This window comes from Pygocentrus nattereri, chromosome 13 (assembly GCF_015220715.1).
Source record: "Pygocentrus nattereri isolate fPygNat1 chromosome 13, fPygNat1.pri, whole genome shotgun sequence".
NCBI classification, from domain to species: Eukaryota; Metazoa; Chordata; class Actinopteri; order Characiformes; family Serrasalmidae; genus Pygocentrus; species Pygocentrus nattereri.
Window position 1 is genome coordinate 28,847,529 of NC_051223.1, and position 21,804 is coordinate 28,869,332.

Consider the following 21,804-nt stretch of genomic DNA (forward strand, 5'->3'; position numbering starts at 1 on the left):
GTTTGAAAATGGTTCATCACATAATATTTGATTCAATTTGACTGTCTCTGAGAGCACCTTTAACAATTGTGGCACACTCTTTCCTTTATCACAAAAAAAAGGATTTCCTTTGCTTTTTCTAAAGAGTTTGAAGTAATATGTAAACACTGGTGAAGTTTCAAAACGTGCCCTTCGCTGTTCAGTTCTTGCAATCTATATATAATCTACCCTGCAAAAACTGCTGAATTCATTGTTTCTGTGATAAGAATCAACTCATTTACACAGACCCACATATTTAGCCCCGTCCATTCATGTTGAAGTATTAAGCAGTGTTACGGTTCTTTTTGAATGTGGTGGAAATATGTAATTGGGTTGGCTCTTGTGATATCACAGAAACTGTGGCATAGTTTTGCTGCATGGTTTTCATCTATGGACTGGGAAGGAACATTTTCAGTGTTTACATTTTACTTCAAATGCCTTCATTTCATAAAAGCAAGGGAAATTGTGTTTTACATTATATGGGCCCTTTATGAGCGCAGCACTGTAAAATAACTATGCTCTAAGACTGTGGAGGTGTGGGCAGCTGTAAATGTGAATGACTTATTTGTCCATTTCAAAATAAAGGAAAGAAACTGGCCACTTAAGTCAATGAAAGATTTTAAATAAAGAAATGTTTATTGTTTTTTTTTTGACATTTGTGTCTTTCACTCTATAAAAGTGATCAACGTATAGTCTCAGTCCATGTTTTATCTTGGAGCAGATCACAGTAATTCTTCCTATTGGTGCAGAGCGAAAACAGTACAGCAGAACAACAAAAAGTCCTACCAATACCTTCCAGAGCACTCGGACACTGTAACCATGCTCTATAATGCATTTAAGATGGAAGCTGTCTCTAGCATAAGTACCTTCAAAGACAATCTAACGACTGTAATAATTTCACCGCATGACTGAGTATCTCTCTAGCTTTAAAGGACAAGGAACGCCCATACAGTTCTCTAAATCAGTAAGCCTACAGTATCTGAAACGTGTTTTTGTAAGGAGAGGGCTAGTGTAAACATCTACTGCAAATATACATGTATTGTTCTTTTTTTTCTTCAATGGACATCTACTGACTTGAAGGGACCAGCTGAAACTATCATGCTTGTGTAACACTTGCCACATGCACCACATACTTGTGGTCTAGGGAAAATCAAACAAACCTAATTGTGCACTTGTGAAAGGTGACATTGTGTTAGAAATTGTAATTTCACATCATTATTCATATTTCATAGAACACACCCGACAGACTAACATATAACAACAACAACGAGAGCTACGCTAACACAAAATAAAAAAGAAAAACATTTCTTTACAAAGAAAAAATGCCCACAGGCAAGAGATCATAAATATGATTGAACTAGAAATTCTCTCCAGATTTGTTTAGAACAGATGTCTGGGAGAACTATGACATCACGGCGGGCGGCTCAACTGTACCATCATTAGTCGTAACATACAGGGTCCCGAAAAGTCCCAAGCAAATAAAAATACAAACTGGTTAAAGATTATTAACGAGTTAACAATCATAAGGTCACTGCTAATACAACAAAAACGTGGAAGCTTATTCTGTCTATTCCCTTTGAAAATAGCATAGCAAAATTCAGTGTTATCCACTGTCTGTTGGCTCAATGAGTGGCACATTTTAAACTCTAAGCCGCATTTAAAATGAAGCCAAATTAGTTGGCCGAGAAGCCAAGTAAACACTTTTAATAAGGACAGTGCACTCTTGCCACATGGAATGCATGAAATATCATTTTTTTAAACGACCTGGTTCGCCAGTTACACTGGCACTTGGCTTGGCAACCCATATCCCTCATTAACTATTCTAATACCTGTTCCCTGTACAACAACAAGGGGTACTAGCAGCATTTTAATCCCATGTTCTGTTCAACAACAAGCTAACTGTGCTACTCCTCCCTCAACACATGTTCCACCAACTGTAAACGTAACACATGATTGTAATTCTGTGATATTAAATGTATCATAGCATTGAGACTTGATGCCATTTATAGACCTCCTTGGCAGGTTTCCGCAGATTCTCCTCATCCACCTGTGATTTTTTTTTGTTGTCCTTAACCAGTCTAACACTGTCCAGTCTGATGTGGAAGTCAGGTGAGGCAGCTTTGTAGCTTCAGGCTATTGCGTGTCTTTGTGACATGCACAGCTGTAAGATCAGCTCAGTAAGATGCAGCAAAACTGATGAGGACAATACAAGGATGTATTATTGCTCTAAAATTCATCCTGTTAGATGTTGTATCTCACTTTGTGTAGAGCAAGCAAATAGGCGTACTAGGGGTCAATTTTTAAAATCTACCCTTCGTTATGCTCATTGTCTTTTGTTAGGCTTATTGTTGAGAGTTACAAATCCCTCCACTTGCAGTGTAGACTTTTTCTTCTTTTGCCGGTTCTTCGTCACGACGCAGGAAGTGCAACATCTTAGACATTTGAACACTGAATATTCGGGAAGGATAGGTTTGTAAGAAGATTCTGTGCATGCAAACGTTTACTGGAACTCTTGATGGGTCAGTTGAAAGTCTGCTGAGAGAAATCAGGTGATTCTGTTATAATCATGACAAAGTTTTGGATGTTATTCATCAATCAACTGTCAGAGGAAGATTTAAGTACTTCATGAATCAGACGTCGGATGAGGCATCTTTACCAAATGCCCTAATCAGGTCATTATTAGTGCCTTTTTGGGATTCTTCCGTGTGGGTGGTAAGGTAAACACGGGTGTAAACACAACATCTTTCAGCACAATGAAGAGGAAAAGCCACAAACTGTTGGGTTTCACCCTAATACTAAGAGTTCAGAAAAAGAAAACAAATGAAGATGAAAAAGATTGTAAATTCTTCTTTTGCTTTGTTCAGGGTGTGGGATGAGATGAAGAGTTGTTTGCTTGACGACCCTCATGCTGGAACAGGGTCAGGCTGCGCAGCAGATGGCCATTTTGGAGGGGTGTCTTTCACACAGCTAGTGGTCCACGGCGAGTTTTTGGTGTGTTTTTAGGGCTTGACCCCATATTGGTGATGCCCTGTTCCTCCAGGTTGATGTTGCTGGTGGAAGCATGGTGGGGCAGAGGCTCTATTGAACGTTGGTAGGCTTCCAGGTACAGCAGACCTATTAAACACATATGACAGAGAATGCATTTGTGAGAGAGCTCAGCACAGATTTACAGTAAATGAGGGTGCAGAGTGGAAAAAAGTGAAGGGGAAAAGAAGATTGATATGCAGGAAGAAAACAAGCAAGAAATGATAGAAAGAATTTGAAAAAGCATGTGATCTTTTTTCACCTATTCACATTTTTGAGCATCTCCTTGAGAACAACAGAAAAAAGGGCACTTTGTGGTGCCTGGCTTAAAGGACAAATTAAATAATAAAGCATTGCTTGAACTGTTTTAGACCAGCCTATGTGCCTCATACAGCAGTCTCTAAAGGGAGATTTCCTTCTGATGATGATGAATCTCGAAGGTGGGAGGAACTTTTGAAAAACCGCAACTGCTTCAGAGCAAATACTTGAGGGGGGGCTGTTTGAAACTTTTATTTTTCTTATTAGCTGGCTAATTCAGAAGGAAGCCAGATATTAAATGTTACTGCTAGGAAGGCAAATATCATGCCTGTACTTATTAGCCTCTTCATCGCTGACTACAGTCAAGATTTCTTTATCGCAGCGTGGGGGTTTCTTAATAGTTGTGTGATGTATTTGCACACTGTATGCTGGATATTGTAGTGATAACATTGAAGAAACACAAAAAAGATACAAAATTGTGAATTCAGTCAAAACAATGAGGCATAGAAAAATGCAATGATGTCTGTGCCATATATGAAGCCACATGATTTTAAAGTGCTTGTGTTGCAGCACTGGTATATTTATTTACACTGTATTTGGTTACCATTTTATTAAAGCAGCACTTGAGGCTGTCCATTACAGTGATTTCTCTGATTAAGGGAGTCATAGGCTTGTTGCTTTACATGCCACAGTCAGACTATCAAAAAGTGACCAGACAAGACCCTTTTGTCCCATTGTTCTCCAAGTCCAGTTGCTCCTCTGAGTAAGGAAATGTTTTTTGGTGACAAGTGTGAAACAAACTAAAAGAAAAAACAGTCCAATGTGAACACTCTGCAAACTCATTCTCATAAGTGACTGGTCCTTTGCCATTAATCCATACCTATTCCTCAATGTGGACAGGACACGAGTCCTCATCTGTCCATTCCACAGACATCCAGGAGGATAGAGAGAGAGAGATGGGGTGATGGAAGGAAAAATGCAAACAGAGACAGAAAGAGAGAGAGAAAGAAAGAAAAGAGCACATTTACAGCACAACAGGAGATTCAATAGGACATTCACAGAAAAGAGAGCTGGATTTAGAGAGAGAGAGGCTGAAATGTACAGAGGTGATGCAAGACTGGCGTATTGAGGACTCCATGCATGGGATGAACTGTGTCATGATTAGAAGTTAGTAAGTGATGGCAAATGCTTTGATCTTATCACATGAATGTTATTAAAAGTTTATTTTCTACCAGTATATTGTTGTTGTCATGTAAAAACCTGGCATTTTCATTGTTTACACCATTTGAAAAAGAACTACTGCCCTTTACATAGTCTGAACATGTCGTGGCAAACAGACTAACAGAAGTAGTCCCAAATTATTCAGAATCGAATTCTTACATCAACATTATGAATGTTTTTTCTTCCTCCTGTAAAGTTTCAGAGATATCAGGTTCCGTCACGACAGTGACAATATGTAGTTATCCTCTTAAAAACACAACTAAGGACTTGAATAAGATAACATTTTTGCAATTGCTTTGAATAATTATCATGAACTTCCACATAGTGTAGTACAACAAGTGATCAGACAGTTTTGTTATTTAATATACTTCAAGTGCATATATCCACCTCAAATTTCCAAACATTATGTTTCTTGACTTCGGACTTTATATAAATATATTCCTAAGCATTTAAATTGCACTTGGTGTCACTATAAAAGACACTGTTAAAAAACACTCATACAGAAAAAGTAAACTAACAGTCCAAACTGTTCTTTAATATGCAAGTGGAAAGTTCGTGGGACCACAACTAACTGACCTGAAAGTAGCAGGAACAACAGTTACAATGACAATAATAAGCAATGACCTGCATCGCAGTCACCACTGTTTCTACGCTCCACACAAAAAGCCCAGAGATGCATGACTGCAATTCGCAAACAAGCATTTACTGAAATCAGAAGGATTGTCTGTATGATCCTAAGAAAAGCATACCCACAGCGAAGTGCGAAAGAGGGAGCGTCATGATTTGGGGCTGCTTCTCTGCAAACAATTACACATCATCAAAGGAAAATGTAGATTTTACAAAGCTGTAATTACCAACAACAGCGTACTAATATTATTACTTTTTATTTGTGGTTTCACTTTGTTTTTTACATTTATTTTACACGTTTAAACAAATCTTTATTAATGCTTTGCATATCATTTTTTTTGTTCATATTTTGTTCAAAAGTACAAAGTCAAATGACGTGTAAATTTAGAATTTTAATATATGCACTGGAAATATATAAAATAACAAAACCAAAAACATCTTTGTCTGAGCCATATTTATATCTGCATGTATGTATGCTGTCATGCACAGTTTGCACACTGGGTGATGCAAAACATATTGGGGCTATACTTGAGGTAGAGCACAGGAACAGGAGATCAGGTGTTGCTTGATGTGAGAATGTAAACTGCCTCTTCTCATGGATCTTAAAGGACTTTAATGAATGGACTCAGTTCCAAAATATGTTTGTCTCTTGCGCCTAAACTTGCTCACATGAGTCAAGCAGATCCAGGGTGACTTATGTATGGTAAGAGAGTCATTACAACAGTCTGAATAATTGTTTCCCCTCACTGTATCTCTGTTTCCTCTCTGTCCACTCATGGCAGTGTTATGAGCTGGGTATGAGATACACTGATGGTGTGAGTGAGAGGGTGAAAAGAGAGATGGAGGAATGAATGCAAAGCACCTAGGAGCTGGCAGACAGTATCAGCTAAATCTTATGATTGTGTCTTAGATGGATGCATTCAGATACTAACCACTCACACATACCTGTCCACACAAACCCGCTCTAAGTAGAAAACAGGAAAAATCAGGGGAAATGTGTGCATTTACCATCTTCCTTTTAACCCAGCTACAGGAAGGAAGAGAAGGCCATAGTTCTGACCCTTGCCAATCTCTTCGGCACATCCAGAACCAATCCCCTCCTATCACAAAGGTTGCCACTCACCAGCGAATCGGCCATCAGGAGCCTGTTCATTGTCCAGGCCTGTCAGACAGTGGGTGTCAGACTGCCCCTGATTGTTATTGTCAAACTCTGGACAAGGCACCTCACTCCTCCCGCGCCCACCTGCAAGCGAGGTCAGAGGTCAAACAGAACAGCCAAGGCACAGCGGAGCACAGCAGATTGTAGGGGGAGGCTAGGACTGGCGGGGTGGGGCGGGGTGGGGCGGGGGTGCAGGATGTCATGTAACAGCCACTGGGTGATGGCAGATGCACAGATGCACATATGATGTGACAGTGTACACATGCACACATGCATGAAAGTGCATGTTGAAAAGAGGGAGAAAAGGAAACGCTCAGAATTAGTACACAATATCAGCAGATACAGTTTCTCAATCAAATCCATTTTAACATACTTAATTAGATTTTAGATTGGCATGCATCATTTCTTTTTGACAAGTACACCAAACATAAAAGAAACTACACGTGAGCCAAAAGCAGCCGCTGTTAACAATGAAGTAGAAGCCAAGCATGCTAACACTGCAACACCACAATGCAAATAGTCTTTCCTCTCCCAGAATATCACTGAAAATTTTCCTTCCTTGTGGAACACACACCCAGACCTTAAACCAAACACACTGGCTCAAAAGCAGCAAAGCGATGCACTGAATTTACTTCAAATATGTATATAATTTCCACATTAATAAAATGCATATATCAACACATGTATGGTATGTAGTCACACTGGTGACAGCCCATCTTAGTAAAAATAATGCATGTCCACAACTTATTAAGCCGTGGGAATGTGATCCTAACGTGTGTCCATGACTTAGTAAAGCATGGGAATGACATCAATAAGTCACAACCTAAACTTATCAAGGTGTGAAATAAGTTATGAGATAACTTAGTTGTGATGGTTAAGCTTCGGTCAAGACTTAGGAAGGTGCAGAAACAAGTTAGTCATGCCTATGAATGAATAAAGTGTGGATAAGCAAGTTGTGATAAGTTATGGCCAACTGTTTATCCAATTAATTCCCACATCTTACTAATTTGTGACTACGGCTTAATTATCTTGTGCCCACAGCTTACCAAGTCATGACCACAACTTACCTATCAAGACTTAATTATCTCTTCCCCAATTTGTGGCCATGGCTTAATTATGTTGTTCCCATAGCTTATTATGTTGTGCCCACTGCTTAATTATCTATCATGACTTAATTATCCAATTCCCATGCCTAATTTTCAACTTAATTCATTTGTTCCTGCACCTTCCTAAGTCACGGCTACAACTTCACGATCTTGTTCCCAAACCTTACTAAGTTGTAGCCACAACTTAATTATCACAGTATTATCTCGCTTCCACTGTGTACTAAGTTGTGGCTATAACTTGACTATCACATTCCCATGCCTTACCTAGTCAATACCTTGCATTACTATTAAGAAGAGGTGTCATAAATGAGGCTTGGATCAGTTTGCCTTCGTTAGGGAGTAATTGTCTTAACGTAATATATGTAAGTTGTGTGGAAATTATGTACATATTCTAATCATATAAATTCAGTGTATTACTTTTTTCAGTATGTATCAATAACTGGTGATTAACAACCACTTCACAGACAAGAAATGACCCAAATACTCCTATAAGCGTGATAGAGTGATGATCACTAAAGTCACTGGAGTTAATATCACGACAAAGTGCTCTTTTACAAAAGTAACACTACTGTCTACCCGAGACAAAGTCTACATCTGCAGTGTGGACAGTTAAAGGTCATTAGCACATGCAAAAGAAATAAACCAGCACAAAAGTTGCAAATGCAGAGCACACAACACAGACGTTTCCTCAGAACGGACTGGTGTTTAAGCTCTTCTCACAGACTACACTGCTGAATCACCTCAACAAAATGTCCAGCCCAATAATATAATATTTCTAGAGTGACTGAGCCATTTTTATGAAGAATGAGGCACTAAGAGGGTGACACTGCACACTGCAATATGCTTGCTCTCTCTCTCCTTCATTATGCACAACTGGATATCAATGCATGAAAAGAAAACAATCACCCAAGCATATTTCATGTTTACCCTGGTCTTTAGTAGGAGATGCACAGTCCTCCTCTGTCACATCATTTCCCTGAGGAAGACAAAGTTCCAGAGAGATAGTAAGTATTGGCAATTAGCTGTGAGGTGAATCTGAATTTTAATTCCATTTAACTGTAATATTCATTGCACCTCTGAATCCTGTTCTTCAACCACAGCTGCTACAAAGTTATGGTCATTTGACTCACTGGGCATTTCCTGCTAATGAAACAAAAAAAGTCTATGAAATGATAGACTGTTTTCACAATGGCAAAGAATGGCTAACACCGTTCTCCTTATTGTTAATGTTTTTGACAAAAATTGAGATATGAGGATTTATGCTAACATTGACATTTTCTGCTGCATACATCAATAAATAACAAAATGTAATTGCTTATCAGGTGAAATAAGCACAACAGTAGCTGTAGCTGTGAGTGCATTGGATAAAAGTAAATTCAATGTAAATTCAACGTAATATAAATGTATCATATTTGATGGTATTTTATTACATTCATGTAGAGCCAGCATGCATGTGATTCTAATGAATTAAGAGCGCTATATTTTTCAGTGACGTTTATATGTCCATAGCTCCAAAATATTGACATTTCTGTTGCTCAAACATCGACTGGCAACGACTGGCAGAAAAACTGCTGGGAAATGATGCCAAAAGCCACCAATTTTATCACCTTGTTGCGATATCAACATTAATCGCCACTCAAACCTTTTAGGTACTTAAAAACCGTTGGACACACTGGTTTTCACAGTAACAGGCTGAATTGCTGGTATAAATCTGATTTTTTACCTTAATCTTTGTGGACATGCAAATCAGATCTTTTCAAATCAGACCTGAGCCACTTCATATGTCGTTCTAGATTGGATACATATCCATTCATTCGTGGCCATGTGACCTTAATGAGAATGGTGTGATCAAAATTCATATTTACCTTTTTTCCTCACTGTGGAAGCACCATCATATAGGAGTAAACATGGCACCAGTGTAACACCTCCCGTTAGTGCCAGTAAAGGATGCAAAATCAAAACATCCGGCCATTTCCCCTTTGTTTTACTCAAATTCTAAACAGCTGCTCAAAGAGAGCTGCTCAAAGCAAATTATCTTCGCAACGAAGGCCTGTTCTGCTGGTTTGTTTGTTGTTCACGACATGCATAATTTATTCACTTGAGATTGTTAATTAGGATGTGTACACGCAAGTCGCTTCAGGACACAGGTTTGTTCACATTAATGACAGATGTGAGTCACTTACCTATACGAATGTAAACCATTCATTTAGAAAGATCAAAGAGCCAAAAAATGGAATTGAGCTTATAATGTGAACAGTGATGATTTCAGGGGGCTTTACTTTGCCCTTTCCAACTCCATCTCACCTCCCCCTCCTGTCGCGAAGGTCCCCTGCTCTCAGCTGGATTTTCATTTGGCTCTTCTCCCTCCGCCCCTGCCAGGTAGGAGCCAGACATGGAGGAGAGTGTGTCTGTGCTGATTTGAGAGTGCTGACTCTGAGATGATGCCATGGACATGACGGACTGGGCTAAACTGCTGCTCACGGGGTCTGTGGGAGAAAGGAGGAGTGGAGGGATGGTGAGCTGTATTCAAGGTGCCATAAGAAATTTAACTGTAGTTGGTCAGCACCCTGCTGTGTCCTACCTTCAGGAGAGGTGATGGTGGAGGAGAGAGGGGTGCCGGTACAAGAGGACTGGTCTATGGCTCCAGATGATGATAGTGTGAGATTGTCACTTTCAGGAGTAACGCCACACTGAAACATTTACATTAGCCAGTCTGTTTCAGATTTTTTCAGTGTATACATGAAAGGTATAAACATTACAAATAATAGTTTAATTTATTTATTTACCTTCTGCATGCAAATCACTTCTTAAAGATCTCAATTTTTCTTTTTGCAATAACACATCGCAAATCACACATAGCCATAAAAGTTACATTGTAGTAGAAGGAAAATCATTTTTCAATTTTAATGTATATTTACTTAACAAGGTATTATCTCAAGTCATTTTGGACCATTTGTATGGGCTCTTTCATCATGAAGTGATGACTATTGCAATATTTTTAAAATTACAGGAACAATGTATTTTATGTAAGAGGCAGACAACATAATAAAACAAAAAGTAGTTAATATATGTAAGAGTACAAAGTAAACTTGTGGACTATGCTATAAGAAAAGCACAACTTCACTAAATTTATTTATGTTTCTTATTAGTCAATTAACCCTTTTTACAGTACCATAAAATGCAATTAATGCCTCTTGTGGAGGTTCCTCAGATTAACTATGCGATATATATTTTAATTTGGTAACATTGATAGAGTTTACTGGAAACTTGAAGCAAAGTGTATTTTTATCTTTGTAGGTGAGCAAGCAAGTCAAAATTCATGTTTAAATATTATTTTGTATTACGGTGCATGAGTTTTATTTCACAAAAGCTGCAGTTGTGCTGTCCTTTTTATCTTGGCGAAGATATCTTTCTGGAGAGATGTAAATTATTTTTTCTGCAGATGGTTTTCACCCCTCCTCTTTCATTCCTTATTGCTCACTAGCAGCTCACCACATAATTACAGCATTTGAGAGCCAACAGTGCCCTTGTTCATCTGACTATAGACTTACAGGAGGAAAATACTGTATTTAATGATATTAATTAAATTAAATTAAAATGTCAGAGTCATTTTCCATTCTGCCGCAAGAATTGGTCCCTAGGTGGCCTTCAGAAACAGGCCACACTGAATCTACAATTTGCTTTCGTTTGTAAGTATCTCAGAATTTAAAGGTATTTGTGGATGTGCAGTGTTTGTAAAGGGTTTCTACCTCTTGCTGGTCCACAGGCAGTTTCCTCCTGCAAGCCTGAACCTCAGACTCACTGCACGACTTCTCATCCTCCTCTTCAGGTAGCACTGAAGAATTCTGAGAGAGAGACCTGGAGAAGTTCCACAATGCAGAGAAACGTTTGTTTGCATCTTCACACATGAACTCATGAATAACCTATGCATGACTACTACGCTTTATAAATCAGGCGTCCTTAAATGGTCTATAGAACAAATACATTATCTGAAACATGGATATTACGTCCTTCAGTTCTACTGCTAGAAGACGACAAGGGAAGAAGCAAAGACATCCTGAGTGGATGATACCTTTCATTATTAATTTTTACAGACAGAACACACTGGAATTGCCTTTCTCTGTGTGCCGTTTCAGGTAAAGCACAATGAGTCACTCACTTGGAGCCGCTCTTCTTGAGTTTGAGGCCCTGGCTGGAGTTGATGGAATGCTCCAAAGGGGAGAGGGAGTGAGCTGTGTGGTGGCTCTCACTGCCGTATGTAGGCAGAGTGCCAGAGACATGCCCCTTCGTCAGGCCTTGCAGTGGTGGAGCAGCTGGTGAGGGGTTTAGGGGTCCATTCAGTGCCTCCAGTAGAGACACAGCCTCAAAGCCCTGTGGGATGTGCTCTGAGGCCTGAAATACAAAGTCATCAGCAGCAATTTTAACATTGTAAAACAGCACCTACAACATGCTCTTAAAATGGAAATGTTGTAAGTCTAAACACCTGTTAGGGACCACATTGATTCACACTTCTTGTCATCAGTTTCCTCGTTGTCAACTACACACTTTATATATGAATGTTAACTGAAATTGCTGAATAAGTAATTTAACATTTTTAGCATTAACATTAACAAAAGCAGCCTTTATAACAGATGACATCTATTGGAGTAAGTGTTTATAAAAGTTTATGTCATGACAGGTTTATACAAGTGCCATGTCGCCTTAAAACACCGCCCCACAGAAAAGTGCTAACTTTAATTTTGGAAAAGAAACAAAAAAAACCAGCTGCACTTCACATTGTTTGAACATTTCAAGATGAAAGGACCAATTTTACTTCATCCCCCCCCCCCCCCCCCCCCCCCCATATCCCCTCTGTTTCAGAGAATGTAATGTTTTTTGACAGTAGAGTTCAGTCGTTGCAGCTGGTGTGCCTGCACTCATAGAAAAAGATGACCACTTTAATTCCAGTTGCATCTGCCTTAAGAGATAAAACACAGCTCTGCTTGGTTACCGAATGCTCCTCAGAGTCTGATGTCTGTGAAGTGATGACTGGGTTGAATCCGCTCTGTGGGAGAGGGCTAAGCTTCCTCCTCAAAGCTCGTATCTGCAGCAGAGCTCGGAATGCTGCAAAAATCATCAAATAGCAAAATGCACTTGATCATTAGGTGAAGGGAAAAACAACTGTAGCTGTTCGGGATGCAAAAAATAGTACACTGAATATAAGAAAATGTTAAATAAATTCAATGCACTATGAATGTACTATAATTAATAATATGTAGGTGTGTGTGATATGAGTAATATTTAATATAATACACAAAGAAATGTTCATAATACACGATATGCATCACAATATTTCATTTTTAGGTTTGGTAAGTTGGAACAGAAAAAAAAACCACCAAGAACTACTTTTTAAAAATCAATCAAAAACCACAAATACAGTGATTTTTATTTTACATTTCACTAGCTGTGATGCATGAAATCCAATTAAACAAGACAAATAATGCTCTATTTGTGATAAAACGTGCTTTTCAACTACTGACAATATCAACAACATGCTCATAAAAGCATACTGTAGTGTAAATTACTGTGATAATGATGAAACCTTGTCATTTTGCCCACCCCTAATGGTATTATATTCTATTTACATAGAACCAAGGAACACATGTAATTCAGAAGCATTATAGTGTTCAGTAAAGTTTCTATGCTCTCAGTTCTGTAGCCTGATATAGGAAAATAAATGTGATTTGGAGGGATCGTGAGAGTGTGCTTACGCAGGCGGCAAATTGGGCAGCAGTTGGCTTGGTAGCGCAATGTGTCTGCACAGGCATTGCACAAGCACAGGTGTCGGCAGGGAAGGATGAGTGTGTCACGCACATCTGACAGACACACCACACACTCTGCACTGTTGTCACTAATCTCATCATCGGCCACCTGTAAACAACAGTTATAGCCCATATTGCGGTCTTGAATAGATCAAAATGGAGGAACAATGGCATTTCATTACTTGTATGATGATGGCAGCACCAGTACAGTTACCAAAGATACAAAAGATACTTAAAATGGCTAAAGTAAATGCTAAACTAGAAGTGTTAATCGAGCTGTAGTGTTCAGTTCTTTTCCATTAATCCATTTGAGGAGAATGAGATTAATGACTTACTTTAGATTCCTGGCTGTTGTATTTGTTTTCTATGCCATAAATCTCCTGCAGTAGGTAACTAACACCATCTACTACTTGCTTCTGCTTCAGGGGTTTCACGCAGTAGCTGCCATCCATATGCTGTAAAGACAGGGAATGAGATTTTTGTACATAATTTATTTCCACGTATTTCTTTAACATACATGAAAGGATGTGTCTAATTTATTGGTGATTGTTTCATACAGCTAAGCATATATTTTACCAGTGCTGGAATTAGTGTGTTGTAATGCGCATCACCAACAATATCTACAGTTGTATACAAAAGTTTGAAAATCCCTAGCAATTTATGTGTTTTGCTGATCTGTAAAGTGAAATTAAATATACATCATCAAAAGAGACCAAATTTAAATATGCCATTTTTCCACTTTTTTTGTTTAACATCCTGAAAAAGAAATAAGCCATAAAATACAAAATGTGCACAGGTCAAATTTTATGTCACCAGAGGTGCACAGAAGTGTGTTCTCTGTAGAGGTTGTGCTAACTTATTTCCACTTAATATATATAGCATCTTTTTATCACAGGAAGAACAACAACAACATCCCTATGGTATCTTAATTATACAATAAGGAACACATACCTTCTCAAAGGTTGCGAGAAGTATATGAGAGTGTCCTAGATGCTCTGTAAGAAAAAAATACAAAAATAAAAGGAAAGCTTTCTATGCTGATGTGCTGGCATGAGTACCAATTGCATGTAAAGGTAAGGGGGCAATGCCAATAACTGTGTGGCTCAACTCACCATCTCCTTCATCCACCACTGCTTGCACAACCATGGGGAAGATTTCTTTATCCATGTCGAATAAAAGCTGAATGATAACAGACTCACATCACTAAAAGCCAGCAGGCACATGCTCTTACACTTTGTCATATACAGTAGGGGCGAGCAAACTAACTTGGGGTGAAATGTAACATGGATATTTTATGTACTTGAACAGGTTAAGGTAGAACATGGTTTTGGTCATCTACTCATACCCCTATACCAACATCTGCCAATTTTGACAGCAGTTATTCACTCTAAAGACTCTTTTTGTACCACAAATATTTTTTTCATCATAAGCTTATTCATTTACTGGAATGTCTGGATAAGTGTGGATAAGAATTCACAGCTATATTATTGTAATCATCTTTTTGGTAGCTGTAATATAGCTTCATTTCAAAGTATGTAGACAATTCACAGCAAACGTTAACCAAGCCTGAGTACAGCTTTCAAATGATGTAGTTACAATTGTAACAGTTATTACAATGAACCTCGCCTCTGGGGAAAGTTGTTTATAAAAGGTAGATGCTAAAGGCAAAATTCACTTTTTTGTTGCATTTACATTTGTAACAGAGATGTAAGCACAACTATACAGGTGCACACATGCTTCACAGAAAGGACTGACATTAAATACATGCTTACCTCTTCATCTGACCACTCTGACAAGTTGACAGAATGCGAGGGCAGGCAGAACTGCTGGCAGACGCCTCTTTTAAAATGCACAGTCTCTGACTGCAGAGAGCTGTCCTGTGGTAAATATCTGTCAATAACAGCAAATATACAAGTAAAGGACCTGATCATCAATCCACGGCTTTTAAGATAGCATGATTTATAATGTGCAAGGAAACAAATTAGGGAGGAAGTGGTGAAAATGTGTGAAATGTACTACAAGGCTGTTTAAGGTCATCCATCCATCCATCTACAAACCGGTCTATAAATATTTGGATGCTGACAAAGCGAACTTGAACACTCAAAAATCGAACTTGAAATCAAACCTGAACACTCAAAATCAAATCTAGACCTCTTTTTGGCTTTGGTGGGGGGGGGGGGGGGGGGGGGGGGTTTCTACTGTGTGTTTCTACACAGTTCGCCTGATCTGGACATAAATATTCTTAAACTAAAGTTGATGATCTATTTATCCATCTGTCTGTCTGTCTGTCTGTCTATCTGTCTATGCATCATATCTAAATATAGAAAAAAATGGAAAGAAAATGTCCTTTGATAATGTCTTAAAGGGCTTTTATGACCATTACATTCATTTTCTGGTAACAAGTATTTCATCTTGGTTTTAGTAAGTGGAAATATAATATTCCAACTCACATGGGCACACCATTGTGGAACTCCTCAACGGCTTGGTAGTAAATAGTGATGGCAACTTGCGTGTCAGCATCAAAAGTAAACTCAATATTGTAGCAACTGCGCCCTTTTCCAACCTCTTGTCCAGGCAACTTCATGTCTTCACTACATCTGTAAGCAGAAGCCCAGTGTGTTTCAGTTTTCTTAAATAAGTTACTTTACAGACATATTTGAACAGCTTAAGTGAAAGGTCTCTTTAGAGGCTGAAATTCTTACCTGACCAGTCGGAGGGTATCCTTGCGGATGTTGATGAGACTGCGGAGCGTCTTTACCGGCTCATGTGGTGGCGGAGCATTGTATGGGAACTATAAAGACAAAACATTTACATTTACAGCATTTAACAGACGCTCTTATCCAGAGCGACTTACAAAAAGTGCTAGAGAAAAGTATCTTTGCTAGTTACAAATAGGTTAGAGAGAAATAGGTTAGAGAGAAGAAAACACAGCAGAATAAAAAGGTTAATAGAGAACTGCAATTGCTACAATCAACCAAAAGACTCCAAAGGCACCTTCATCAGTCTTTTCATTCTCAAAGGAAATCTATGAGCCAACACAGCAGTGGTCAATGATTAATGTCTGCAGTGTCCCTGCATATCAGTTTTGATCCTCAGATCTTCCCTATCAAGAGAAAGAGGAACATTCTAAATACAAAAAAAAAACAATGTGTGTGTGTGTGTGTGTGTGTAAAAATATCATGGAGTGTTGTGTGGGTGAATCATTAAAGAGCTGATGTCTGGCACAGCTCATCCATGTTCTCTAGAAAATGACACTCGACAGACATGTCCACGTGCCGGAATGGCTGTGAGCTTGTGTGTGTAGGTCAGCTCTGGGCGAGTCTGCCCCCTGCCCCTCCCGGCCCCTCCCCCTTTCAGGAGTACAGCCTGAATGTGACTCTGTGTATTACCCACAGTAAGCTGCTGCTTAAATCCACAACATCACCAGCCAGCCTGCTTAGAGATCAGTGAAGCTATTAATGCGCACTGCTAACACATAAAGAGACACAGACTGCATGAAAAGAGACCCCCCTTTTGCAAGCAACTTAATAAACATCTTGCAACCCCAGACAAGTTGTATATATAACTGGCTGCATACTCCTTTTCCCCTTATATCAACTTCATGCATCAAGATTATGATCTACACAAAGACACATTTCACACACACATACACACACACACACACACGGAGGGCCTAGTTACTCTGGTAACATTTAACAGTTACTTAACAGTTAATGTGATTATATTCATTAAAAATACAAGCCATTTCCATTCCATTGAGTGGGCATTAGGGGGCTGAAGAAAGAGGCTATTGTCACATATTGGACTCATCAGTTGAACTCCAACTCCCAGATTTCCTTGGGAGAGCCTGTGACTCCGGGCTCAGGCTCTCGCACCTATCAGCACTCACAGTCCCCAGACTTTTAACTGATGTCACATGATGTCTCATTAGAGCACAGAGTACTAAAGCCTGGGTTTGACAATCAGTCAGTGCGAGGTATTGTTCTCTCTGAAACTTGCTGAGCGTATTCTCCCTGTTCTCCCTGTTCTCTCTGTTTAAGCGTGATTTTGATATTTTGGATTCCTGTTTTTGACTACGTCTGTTGCCTTTCCCTTTTTGGTACTTTTGCTGGTTGTTTGGATTGGTTATTGTGCATTTGGACTGAACTTGGACTACTCCTTTGTGTTATGCCCCTTTTTGTTGCCTTGGCTGCTAGGTAGACAAATAAACCGTGTAACCTCTCATCCGCTAGCGTCTGGGTTTCTGTCACGTTGTAACAGCTATTGTATTAATGAAACATTATATTTCAAGCGATTTTAAATGATTTCTGTGGATCCCTAATGTCATAAAATGTCCATGATGGACAGCTGACTCTTATACGGCATACAAAAATTTTGAAGAGTTGAAATAAGGCTTTGTGCAAATCTACGTACTACTATATGAAATAGTATGTGAAGGTAATACATCCAAAGTCCATTTATTAGTACAGTATGTCTAGTATAGTAGTTTTGGATGCAGTCATATATTAGTACATGCCACAGATTTGTTGAAATTAGCGTCAGACATTAACATCATGACTTTTTCTTTCCAGCTATCAATACTGAAGCACTGTTGAGCACCTTAATACATCTTGAACAGAATGCTGAACCTCAATCACATCACTTAACCATAAAGATGCTTCTTTCAGCTCATTCGGTTGAGGTGTCAGTTGAGGCGAGGGCTGTATTTCCCTTCCAGCCGTAATATTCTGGATTCCATGCTCATGGAGACTCCTGACTATACAGCACAAAACTAAGGATAAAATGAATTTCAGCCATAAGACAATCCTGTGTAGTCTGAAAACTGTGAGAACTATGAGAATTGGTTTTAACTCAGAAATCATAGTAGCTGCATGCAGACAAAATACTTCAAATCTTTGGGCTTCATATGATCCAAGTCAACCTCCACAGCTGTTTCAATAAAGGCTACAATGCAAATAAATATAGATCTATTTTTTTACATAGGCACACAAGAATTTTATTTTTGTTGATTTATTAAACATGTTTGTCGTGACACTTAAAATGCAATATTGAGAAAACAATCCAAATGTTTGATGTGTTTTTAGAGGCTTTTAGCTCAGGATGGAGGAATGTTCGAGCTGCTTTTTTTTTAATTATTGGTCCCCCATGTCAGAGAGCAGGGTTCATTCCCAGCACAGAGGAGCACTCATTAAGCTTCTAACAGTTCGAGTTAGTAATGTAACGATGTCTCCCCGCCGCTGTATGTATGAGGGTATTTGATCTGTTCTGCCATTACAGCTTTAATGATGTTTTATTGGGGAAACTCCTATCTCAATAATGATAAAAACACAACTCACTGTACAACGCTAATGGTTTAAAGTTTTAAAGTTAAAAATTTTATAATAAGGCTGGTTAAACTTCAGCCTTAAATACAATTTTCAGTACAAGCCAGCACAAGTTAGTTCCAACCAGGCTTAATCCATATCCAGGGAAAGTGAACAAAAGTTTTGCAGATGTTATATGCTTTAGATCCAGCCTGTGGGCTTGATTAAATTTACTTTCACTCAGATTATTTGCCATGGTGCATTAATAATACTTTCACTTCCATCTTTGAAAATGGCTCATGATAACCCCCCAAAAACACCATAACAGAAGTCTTTCAGAACCAGCTCAATATTTTGGATAAAACTACTTTTCCGAACATACTGAGCTCTAATATAAATGTAAATAATGCATTCAAAACCTGGCCTCATACAACCATCATGCCATAGACATTTAGAAGGTGAAAAGACTGACTGTAACCAATAAAATCATACAAGCAGGAAAATGTTTCAGCTCATATAAAATGTGAAATAAAAGGGAAAAAGGTGAAAACAACGTGACTCGCCTTCTCATATCTCACCACAGTTCAAATGAATGTTTCTTTTGGAATCATTCACTATTATGCACCAAGTATATAAATGTGACTGGAGGAACTATTTTCACACTAGTGGAATGCAAAAAATACTAACCCGCTTTTAAATCACCAGAAAACAGTATTTTGAAAAAAGACTGCACAGTTTAGAGGCTGCTGTTATTATAAATTATAATGGATTCTAACATTTCAATACATTTTTTTAAAAATGCACTTATAACCCTAAACATTGCGGTTTAAAACTGTGTTACAGTGCTGATTACATACATCAGCATAAAAAAGATGGACTTACTCTCAAGATTCACAAAAGCAACAAACTGTATTGCATCTTCTGCAAATTCTCATTTAGCTTCTTACCGTTACTGGTCTGTTCCCCAGGAAATTGAGATCTGTGTTTTCTCCAAACAGGTAACCCTCGGGATGGGATGAGTCAAACTTCTCTCCTCCCATAATGAAATGACTGGCAAAGTAACTCCCTACACATTAAAAACAGCACACATGAGAATCCTTTTGGCCTGTCAGAGCTTAAATATACACAGGGTAGTTTAACAATCCAAGAAACTCAGTTACACAATCTACATTTACTATGCACTGATCGAGAAGCCAGGCAGATACAAAAAATAAAAATAAAAATACACATCACACATAGAAACCTACACAATATAAGGCACTGCACTGCTGACATAACATAGTACTAATATTGATTATATCACACCTGGTCATGCAGCTCAGATCTGAACCTTACAATACCCTGCAGTGTGGCATTGTAAGGTAAAGACTAAGAGTCTTGCTGTTGCCCAGTATAATCTACACAGCCCACAACTGGATGAATGACTACAATCAAACACAACTGCAATAGGCCTTTCCCAATCAAACGTGAGAATCTGTTGATCAGACGCAGTGGGTGGTGGCTCCACAGAGTCAGATTAACCTCTGTCTGATTATTAGTCAGGTGGGCCATTTAAGAAGGAATCATTTGGCTAAGAAAGCCAGATCTGTATCATCCTCATTTACTACTGGACTCCATCAACAGTGATAGTGCAAAATGGGCATCAGTAATAGTTTGCAGTTCAATGGGCCCAGCAACGATTTTAAATGACCTTTAAGTAATGATGCCGAATATACTGGGAATAAAGGTGCATCCTTAACAACAGCAGCGGCAGCAACAATAACAATAACAACAGCGACAGTAGTAATCATCATCATCAGCATTATTATTATTAATGTTGTTTTTAGCATTATTATTAATATAAACGATTTTTCTTACCAGTTTTCGGTGGGTATCTGTAAACAGAGTTGGACGGTATGTCGACCTCCTCCACTCCGGCGTTCTGCCTGCTTGTCAGCGCTCCCATTTCCAGGTAGCTTTCAAATCAAAATTCATTCAAATTCGGTGCAAAGACAGCGCAAAACTGCAGCCCGCGGCGTCCCTTTCTCCTCTTATATCGCCTCCTCCGTCTCCCAGCAGTGCTGATATTCGCTTGTGCCTTGTTAGATTTTTGAGTGTTCATGGGATTAGCTGTCCTTAATGCTGCCCTAAGCTCCTCGTTTTGTTTCGGCTCCACCGTTAGCCCTGCGCTAGGCTACCTCTTCGCGTCCAGCGCCATTGCGTTTGTCAACATGCAGCGCGTCGCTGCCGCTTTGACGGCCAGAAGGAGACTCGATCAGAGCGGTGTGTGCGGTTGCAGCCCGGACATCACCCGACACCCACGTCCCTCGTCGATATGTGGTGGGATGCTGGTGCTGCTCAGCGCTGATGCTGCCAGATGAGAGCCCTAATGGCCACAGTCTGACGTCAGACATAAATCCGGAGCCGGGCTTTGGCGCAGTAGCTCCAATCCGGCAGGGCTAAACCTGACCTTCCCAAAACTGGAGCTACATCACTGCAGTGCAGCACAGGCACTGCTACTGAGCGCTGCATTTAGCGCGGTTTCCCTCTGGGCCAGTGCTCAGGCTGTGCTGATTTCCTACACACATTTCACGTGTTGGTGCATTTGCAATGGGGATCTAGCCGTCCTGAAACTGGGGGAATCACAAAAGACACGTCTGTGGAATCTGTGTAGGCTCTCCGTGCTGCCCTGCGTAATTCAGTCACTTATTCCTAGCATGCTAAAGAGCACTGAATGAGTGAATGAATTAAAACAGACATAACAAGTAGGTGTCTTATCCATAGTGCCATAGTAAGTCTGCACAAATGTAGGTCAACTAGTTTGGATTCATTTCAACTTTTACATACAGTAGTAACGGAGTATTAGTGATGCAGTGATACCATATTTTTCAGATATGAGTTCAGGTTCATATTTTTAGTACTCACCAATGTCAGGTCCGATACCATACTACCTAGTAACCTACTTGTAATTAAGTGAATAGTGTAAACGAGTGCAATTTAAAAATCAAATCATTAAAATGAGCTGATTTTAAAATGAAGTGCCCAGCACTGCAGTGGAGAACAGCTCAGTAGCACAGCGACAGCAGGAATCACATCTGCTATACTTCTAGCCAGTCTTCAGTCAGAGTAAAGTCAGCATATAAAGATTGTGGAAGCAAATGTTTGCAAACTTTTCCACCCCATTTGTAAGCCTAAAAAACCCCCACTCGTGTTAGAGAAGTGGCACGATTGAGTGTTTAAAAGCAGACTAATGCTGCACAGTCTGCTCCTAGAGAGAAGATAACAAGGCAGAATGTTTGAAGTGGTCA

General features: G+C 39.2%; 1 protein-coding gene across 5 annotated transcripts; it reads right to left on the reverse strand.

Moving 5' to 3' along the window:
• Positions 1 to 630: 630 nt before the first annotated feature.
• Positions 631 to 21,202, reverse strand: rnf157 (ring finger protein 157). 5 transcript variants are annotated; one of them, XM_017702658.2, is made up of 19 exons: positions 20,375 to 21,201; positions 19,465 to 19,583; positions 15,917 to 16,005; positions 15,665 to 15,811; positions 14,987 to 15,104; positions 14,327 to 14,393; positions 14,166 to 14,209; positions 13,550 to 13,669; positions 13,164 to 13,323; positions 12,404 to 12,516; positions 11,573 to 11,805; positions 11,163 to 11,271; positions 9,995 to 10,103; positions 9,718 to 9,899; positions 8,488 to 8,556; positions 8,341 to 8,389; positions 6,272 to 6,391; positions 4,181 to 4,215; positions 2,998 to 3,132 (listed from the first exon to the last, which is right to left on the reverse strand). In XM_017702658.2, the coding sequence occupies exons 1-18, from the start codon at positions 20,460 to 20,462 to the stop codon at positions 4,181 to 4,183; spliced, it is 1,971 nt and encodes a 656-aa protein (XP_017558147.1). In that variant the 5' UTR covers positions 20,463 to 21,201; the 3' UTR covers positions 2,998 to 3,132. The 5 variants fall into 5 exon arrangements, with proteins under 5 accessions (XP_017558138.1, XP_017558130.1, XP_017558147.1 ...); XM_017702649.2 differs by lacking the exon at positions 4,181 to 4,215 and having other exon boundaries at positions 631 to 3,132; positions 8,488 to 8,553; XM_017702641.2 differs by lacking the exon at positions 4,181 to 4,215 and having other exon boundaries at positions 631 to 3,132; positions 20,375 to 21,106.
• Positions 21,203 to 21,804: the final 602 nt, after the last annotated feature.

Bases quoted from the DNA above. Each gene is read 5' to 3' on its own strand.
- rnf157 (XM_017702641.2), bottom strand. From the start codon at position 20,462: ATGGGAGCGCTGACAAGCAGGCAGAACGCCGGAGTGGAGGAGGTCGAC. The intron at 16,006-19,464 runs GTAAGAAGCTAA...TTGTCTTTATAG, and splicing joins TGGGGAACAGACCAGTAACG to TTCCCATACAATGCTCCGCC. The intron at 15,812-15,916 runs GTAAGAATTTCA...TTCTGCTTACAG, and splicing joins GATACCCTCCGACTGGTCAG to ATGTAGTGAAGACATGAAGT.